The 8554-nt window shown below is 34.9% G+C and overlaps 1 protein-coding gene across 2 annotated transcripts in view; it reads right to left on the bottom strand.

Moving 5' to 3' along the window:
- ECHDC1 (enoyl CoA hydratase domain containing 1) overlaps nucleotides 1-8048 on the bottom strand; it is a 34019-nt gene extending 25971 nt beyond the window's left edge. The window contains exons 1-3 of one of the 2 annotated variants that reach the window (XM_006834681.1): nucleotides 7829-8048; nucleotides 4100-4242; nucleotides 461-513 (exon numbers count right to left, since the gene is read on the bottom strand). In XM_006834681.1, coding sequence (XP_006834744.1) covers nucleotides 461-513; nucleotides 4100-4242; nucleotides 7829-8048 — 416 coding nt within the window. The remainder of the gene's footprint in view (nucleotides 1-460; nucleotides 514-4099; nucleotides 4243-7828) is intronic. The other variant, XM_006834682.1, reaches the window with a different exon arrangement.
- Between the last annotated feature and the right edge of the window lie 506 nt (nucleotides 8049-8554).

Here is an 8554-nt window from a genome sequence, read left to right as displayed (position 1 = left end):
TTTCTTCAATTTGCTTTAGCATCTCTATGCTAGAGAGCAAGTTTTATAGTCTCTTCTAACATCCATTTTGATGTTTTCTTTCTTTCTTGGCTTCTTAATGACTTTTTGCTTTCTTCACGTATGATATTCTTGATATCATCCCACAACTCTTCTTGTCTTTGGTCTTTAGTGTGTATTGTATCAAATCTGTTCTTCAGATGATCTCTAAGTTCAGGTGAAATATATTCAAGGTCATATTTTGGCTCGAATTCTTCAAAATCAATAATTTGTTCATTTCAAATACCTTCTTTAAACAGCATTAGAGACGATTAAACACATGGATCTTACCAGATGGAATACAGAAAAATCAAATTATCTACATCTGTGGAAACAGACGATAGAAGCAAATTCAAATAATGGAATAATGAGACATTATTATTGGCCTTTCAGAAGTTATATTTCAAATAAAAAGATACATTACCTCATAAATCTTGTTAAGGTGTTTTGCATGAACATACATAAGGCCATTCCATCCTTTAAATAAGAATAAGCATAAACAAAAAACTGTAATGAAAATGTGTTCATAAAAAGTTAAAAATAAAACATTTTCAGCATTTAGAAACGAAGTAAAAAAAATACCTAACTTACTTTTAGGAGGTTTCCATTTAAAAGGCACTGATGAAATCTGAAATGCAAATAATGCTACATTTGATGTCCCTGACCTCTTAGGGGTCCTTGAGCTCATCTGGCATGCCATATTACAGCACAGTATGCAGTGGAAGAGTCAGATCACATATTCTAGATAATGTGAAGCTCTACTCAGTAACTTAGAAGGAAGAGGCATACAACATATCTACTTACTCCTACAAACTATAATCCTTTAAAAATATAAACACATAAAAGTAGGAGGGGAAGACAGGGGAAATTATGTTTTGTTCTTGGTACCTTTGAGGCTTTTATCTTGGTTTGTGCACAAACTGCAGCTTTATCAGATTTTTAAAAAAGCAGTCTAACTCATTGCCACATCTTCACCTCAAATGCTTTTTTCCATACAGTGCAATCTGACCTACAAGTTTCTCTAAAATACTTACCTTCTAATAATCTATTTGTCAATTAAATAGCTTTTTTTCTTGTTTTCATCTTCATCTCTCTATAACATGTGGTACCCTTCTTTAGCCGATTAAATACATTTATTACTATGCCATCTTGGTTTCCAGTGACATTATTTTACTCCTGATTCTCTTATTTCTTTGATTATTCTTTTTATTTTTCTTCCTTAGATCACGTATTCAGGTAATGCTCTAAATGCATGTATTTCCCCTAAATCCAATGCATCCCCCCCCCTCTTTTATCTAAATATTCTTCCTTGGAAGCTTCATCCACACCCATTGCTTTGACTACTGTTTTTATGTAGGATCCCAAAACCTGTAGACATTTCCACATTCTGACAGCACCTCAAACTCAACATGGTAAAATCCAATTGAGAATGAAAGAAGGTGGGCTTTAATATTAGTGCTACCATTTAATAATAACAGAAATTGAGCACCTTACGTTTGAATGTCAGTTTCCTCACACGGAATCAGGAAAGTACCTGTTCTCTATGATTTCAGGGACGATTCTAAAACCAAACCTCTGTTGTTAAGTCAATTCTGACTCATAGTAACCAATCAGGACAGAGCACAACTGCCGCGTCGTGTTTCCAAAGCGGTACATCATTGTGAGAGCAGACGGCCACATTCTTCTCCCTTTCAGTTAGCAGCCAAGTGTTTTAACCACTGTGCAATTAGGACTTCAAAAAGGATGGCTTTAAAAAACCTCAAACAAACCCACTGCCAGTGAGTCAGTTTCAGTTCTGACTCCAAATCTTTATGGGAGCAGACAGCCTCATCTTTCTCCTGAAGAGCATCTGGTGGTTTTGAACCGCCAGCCATTTCTTTAGCAGCCCAACACCTATTCTACAGTGCCCCTTAGATAAAATGTCTATAGACACTAGATAAAATTGTATATCTATGAGTTAGTGGAGAAAAACATCTTCCAGTGAATAAGATTCAAAGTTTTGGTATCACATTCAACTCTTGCATTCCAATTAGTTACCAAGTACTAGTTACATTGATAGAATCCCTCTCAATTCTTCTTTTGAAATATTTCTATTATCAATCCCTTATTTTTCTACTTTCTTGTTACCAAGTACTAGTTACATTGATAGAATCCCTCTCAGTTCTTCTTTTGAAATATTTCTATTATCAATCCCTTATTTTTCTACTTTCTTCCTAACTTTTGTTTCTTGCTTCCTAACTGGTCTCTATATTTAGTTGTTTTGTTTTGCATGGTTATTCTCCTTCTTCTTTCTCTTTATTTAATATATGTTTCATGCCGATAAACATTCTGATGATTTTATATCACTAAAAGAAGTTCAAATTCCTCAGCAACACATTATGGACCACTTGAGGTGGTTCCTTGAGGCTGACAGTATGTCTTCTTCATCCTTGTACCTCCCTCAGCAGCTAGTACTAGGAGCCTCCTGAAGCTAAACTAAACAAATGACTTTTAGATGGACAACTTTGTTGAGTTATTAAAATAATGCAGACAAGAAGAGGTAAAAATTATGATGGTGCAAATTTCCTAATGTAAGTCTATAACAAGAACATAGACATTTAAGCCACAGAGAACTAAAGGGACAATGGTTTGACAGAAAAGAAACAAGGGAACTCAGGGGCAAAGAATATCATCTTCAAGCTAGACAACATCTAAGAGTATAAAAGCTATCAAAATGCAAGAATTTTCCTTGAAGCATTATGCCCATTCACTACTGAGTAGCAGAGATTTTTATTTCCTTATAGCCTGAAGTTTATCACTGGATTTCTTGTAGTCTACAGATTATCTGTAGCATCATTCTTATAAGTGGACTAAAACTTATTTTAGAACCTTCTTCCATTCTTTTCTCTATCTCATAGCGTTTTAGGATTAATCTTTGTGTTATTCTAGTCTACTTCCAGGCCTTTCAACTAAAAATTAACTGCCAAACAGAGACAGTTTAAGCACTTTCCTGACACCAAAATGAAATCAACTTCTTAAGGTACCAATGAAATGTTTAAAAAAAAAGTGAAGTGACAGGCGAATACAGTAAAATACTGATGATGCTGTTATGGGTACAGCATTAATCACTCTATTTCTGTTTATTTTTACAAATTTTCATTCATTAAACCTGTCTTATGAAACTTTGAAAAAGTACAGTGGCAAAAACACCAACATAATTGTCTTTTTAAAAATGTCACTTAATAAGTACATTAAGCATTTTTATTATTTTTATTATATTAGGAGTGATCCAATTACTAAAATCATAATATGTCATCATCTTCAGAAAATAAAAGCAAATTCAATAAATAAGCAGATGCCAGTAATGCATCTGTAACAACAAAGAGTAAGTATGCTAGATGGAAAAAAATCTCACTGAGAGCAAGACTGTAACTTAAGTCATGTTAGGAGTCTCCTAGTATCTCAGCTGTCAGGGGGGCAGATGATATGTGCAGCTACAACTCATACATATGCATGAGACTCAAAAGATCAAAGCCACTTTAAAGTTTAGTTTACACATATTTATAGAACTAGAAATAGTATTTGTAAAGTTCCTGATAATTAGTTCCATTCAGGAACTTCCACATACACTGTTTCTAGCTCTTTCTGATTTTAAAATCTTCATGTAATAAATATATTTCATACTTTATACACAGTGCTGTTTCTTAAAATTGTCCAACTTATAGAATGAATTGTGTCTTCCCAAAATATGTCTTGTAATTCTAAACCCTATACTTGTGGAGGTCATCCCTCTTGGGAATACAATTTTCTTAGGTATACTAATCAGTTAGAAATGTGTTTAAAACCTAATCTGGGTCAGAAGCCCTTGGAGGCACCTCAGAAGAAACGCTTGGTGATCTAATTCCAAGAAGCCAGCCACTGAAAACCTGACAGAGCACACATGAAATCACCATGAGTCATAATTACTTTGACAGCAAATGATGACTAGTGTCTTCATAAAAATCACATAAGTAAAACAAAAATATCTCAGCCAGAGATGACTGATAAATGTGTAGACTCTAAGCATATTTCATACAACACTTGCCTCTGGAGTTCCTAGTGCTTTCACAGCATTCAGATCAGAGCCTGAGGAGAAAGTATTGTTTGCCCCACAGACAATGAACCCTTTCCCCTCTGTCCAATTTTCCAATTCAATTACTTTTTCTAGAAGCTGCAGCATCATAACTCCTACGAGAGAAAAGAGGGGGATGTCACAAATCCATAGGAGACATGAAAAAAAACAGAAATAATTTATGAACCTTAAGATGTCAAAGCAAGACTTTTGAATACTATAGTTTACAAGTATTTACTTAAACATTTCTCAAAAATTTGTAAAGAGGCATAAATGCCAGTTCCATCTTTTAATCAGCTTAAAATTTATTAGTTATACCTATCTACCTATGTCAGTTAAAAATCACATAAATATGTGACTACGTAGAACAATTAAAAGAATATAATATATACATATCTTAGGAAAAGGAAACTTGGAGAAACAGGAGATTTGGTGGTAAGGAAAAATTATTATTTAGAACAGATAAACTACAGAGACCTGATTCGATATTTCATATAAAGGATGTTAATGTCTGTGTCAACAAATTCACTAAGAGAGTTATAGGTGTAACATATGGCTAGATTTCAAGATACATTAATGAACCTATGGTACAGAAAACAAAGGTATACTTATAGAAACAACGACAATATAGGATGTTAGTTCAAGAAAAGGATAATAAATATCACCTTATTCCACAGCTGACAAAATGCTCTAAAGAGCACAAGATATACTATGTAAATGCTTCACAGGCTGACAATAAGATGCTTATCAATGATCAATTCCATTGATGTTTTGATTAAATTAGATGGTAATTTTGATATGATTAAAATTACATTGGAGCTTGATTAAAACAGAAAAGTTTAAGAACTGTCACTTTAAGATTTTCTAATCAGTAACTTTTAGATGCTTATCGTTGGATGTTATGATCTTCCAAGTTCATCATGTTCCTAACATGACTGATGTAACTTTTCTCTGCCTAGGAAAATACTTGAGAAGTCACAAAGATCTTAGTTGTTGTTGTTAAATAGTGTCTAATCAATTCTAACTCACAGTGACCTGGTAGAGGGTTTCTGAGGTGCAGCTGTTGGGCTTGAACAACCGACCTTGTGGTCAGCAATCCAGTGCTTATCCTATAGCACCACACTAGGAGTTCAGGGTTAAAACTAGTGAAGAATCTGTTTTATAAAATTCCAAAACTAAGTATATTGTTTTTGTTGTTATAAACTGCCATTGGGTCAGTTCCAACTCATAGAGACCCTGTATAGGGTTTCCAAGGAATGGGTAGTGGGTTTGAACTGCCAACTTCCTGTTCAAATCAACTTTGCAGTTCAATGCTTATCCTACAGTACCACAACCATCTAAGTTCCATTAAATAATGTACACTTCTTTGAAATAAATCATACAATGAAAAGAACATTACTTTCTTTTCCATTTTCTGAAGTACCCAGTAGTGTGGTGTTGCCATAATAAATGTTAATGTTACTAACTCACAAATGACTAATGCAGCTGTCCTTTCTAATTGATAATTATGACCTAGTTAAAACAGTAATCTTACTCAAGTATGTCCTAAATGCTTTAGAAATATAGTTCTTTCTCTTAATGCATTTTCAGTCAAGTATGAGATTCAAACAAACAAAAAATGTACATTAAGGTAAGAATAAATCTGGATACGTAAATATGGAGCTTGAGTCATCCACGTTTAAGATTCTTAAAAAAAAAAAATGCTGACCTTTAATATGAAAAATCTGTAACCAGTAATTAATCTTACATTTGTCATTTTCACGTCTTTTTAATTTTAAGAATCAGAAACAACCTTACAGAGTATCTGGTTGACTGATTTTCAAACAAACACCTTGGGGGCTACGGGGTATGGGGCTTACTCTTCATCTCCCAACCCAATTCACTGAACTGAAGAGCCATATGAAAACAGCTCTGCTTTTGTTAGTTTTATATGTTATGTATCAAATTAATATAATTGTTTCCATTTAAATAAAAGTTTTCACTACTTACAAATGATTGTTTGTAGCTATTGACTGTGAATGAAAGCTAATGCTATAGTCTAGCTCTCTAGAGCATCTTCTTTTCTTTTCTTTTTCCTAGGCCAGTATTAAAATTTATGTTTACTATTATATGAACCAATTAAAGGTAGGAAATTGTTGTTGTGCGCTGTCAAGTCACTTCTGACTCATAGTGATCCTATATAACAGAGCGTCCAAGAGCAGCTGGTGGGTTTGAACTGCCAACCTTGCATAAGCTGTCTAGTACTTATCCCACAGCACCACATCAACACTATTCACTAAAGTAACCACAAGCTACCTTCAGCTACCAAGCACTTGAAATGTGCCAAGTCCCAATAGAGAGGCTCAATAAATATCAAAAAGTCACCGCAGATTTCAAAGACATAATATGAAGAAAAGAATGGAAAATATCTTATTAGTAATTCTTAAAATGGATTCCTGGTATGGCAGTACAAGATCGGCACTGTACTGCAAACCACAAGGTCAGTAGTTCAAACCCACCACCTGCTCCTTGGGAACCCTGTACAGATCATTATGAATGAGAACCAACCTGACGACACTTAACAATAGCAATGACAACACACTGATTATGTTGAGGTGATAATGGGGCTGTGTTGAATTAAAACTAGTTTTACCTGTTTCTTTTTACGTTTTAAAAATGCAGCTACTAGAAAATTGGAGTCCCATTATGGCATTGCAGAATAAGCACTGGGCAGCTAACCACAGGCCAGTGGTTCAAACCCACCAGCTTCTCTCAGAAACCCGATGCAGGGTCACTATCAGTAGAAACCAACTTGAAAGCACACATATGAGTCACACAAATACAAGCCACATATATTATTTAAATTTTTTTAGTTGCTATTGTTAAGTGCCATTGAGTTGGTTCCAACTCAAAGAGACGCTATATATAGTTTCCAAGGAGTATCTGTGGTTAGCAGCACAGTATATATAGTATACTTAAATATATTAGTGGTCAGCTCTACTGAGAAAAGTCATCTTTGGTTTAAGAAAGCACTGCTGTAGTACTGAACTGCTAATAGTGGGTTGGTGGTTCAAATCCACCAGCTGTTCCTTGGAAACCCTATACAAGGTTGCTATGAGTCAGAACTGACTCGGGTGCACTTAACAACAACAAATAATAACAATACATAAACTTTATAGTCCACAGAATTAGTTACACATTTATAATTCTTCATAAAGTAGAAAAACAATAATTCAGATACTTTTTAGTCCAATTATTTCAAATGCTACAAAAAAATATAAGTACCTTCCATGAAGTGCATAGGTAATAGGCAGAGATTAATGAAATCACCTTGAAATGAACATACTAGGAGGCCAACACTCTCATTAGGTCTTGTACAACATCTAGGTAGCATAATTCAAATGTGAGCAAAATTACAAACTGCCATATAACCTGGACTGTCAGGTTTTTTTTAATGTAAAATTTTTATATTCTAAGAGCCTTGCCTAGCAAATAGATAACATTCAATGGTATCTAAGAATTAACAAAAAGTCAATAAATAAGAAAGGGCAGTGTTTATTGACTACTGGATCTACATAATTTAATATATTTGCTCTTACTGTTGTTCTACAAAAAGTATCACAACTTGCAAGAATTCTGATACCTGAACAAGAATAAAAACTACAAGACAGCAAGTTAGCTTTAAAGTCATTCTTTAACTAGCAAAAGACAGAACTCTAGTACCTGAGAACGCATTCAGTTTACTTGGATTGTTCAAAGTAAGAATGCCAATGCCATTATCTTTCTTCTGAAGGTCAATGGATCCACCAGGAAACTGCTGAAGTGTTTTTTTTATTTCTTCCTCATGGTAGCCATGAGATGTATTATAGAGTGACAATCCACTCTGACATAGCAATTTTGTCCTTGCTGAGAGAGATGATGTCTTCAAAAGACTTGTCGCCATTTCTGGAAAAGAGTATATGCAGGGCAATAAATTACGTCATATTGCTCTTCTACCCACAGTGCTTGGAACTCCCACCAAATGACTCTTTTTCCAATGGGGCTGGGTAAGAGAAGTGAGGGAAGATGCTGAAATGATTATATGATTCAGTTGTGAATAACTGCTAACAGGGTTAATTAGGATTGCAAAAACCTGGATATTCAAAATGGGGGTGGTGGTGGTTAATTTTGCCATCTTACTGGGTCTACAATGAGTCATTTCAGGAACAGCAACAGGGGATCTCGTTACAGAGTAAGAAGATCTAGGAGTAGACCGTGTCCTGAGCATCAAAGAACCTCAACTCAGGAAACAGAGCTGTGACACCAAAGGAGTAGCAGAGGAGTTATTATTGTTGCTGTCACGTGCCATCGAGTTGGTACCAACGCACAGCAGAATGAAACACTACCCGATTCTGGGCCAACCGCATGACTATTGCCAGGCTTGAGTCCACTTATGCTGCCATGTGGCCA

Source organism: Chrysochloris asiatica, unplaced genomic scaffold, assembly GCF_000296735.1.
Source record: "Chrysochloris asiatica unplaced genomic scaffold, ChrAsi1.0 scaffold00013, whole genome shotgun sequence".
Lineage (NCBI taxonomy): Eukaryota > Metazoa > Chordata > Mammalia > Afrosoricida > Chrysochloridae > Chrysochloris > Chrysochloris asiatica.
The sequence above is the reverse complement of the archived record's forward strand: the minus strand, read 5'-3'. Positions and strand labels throughout refer to the sequence as shown.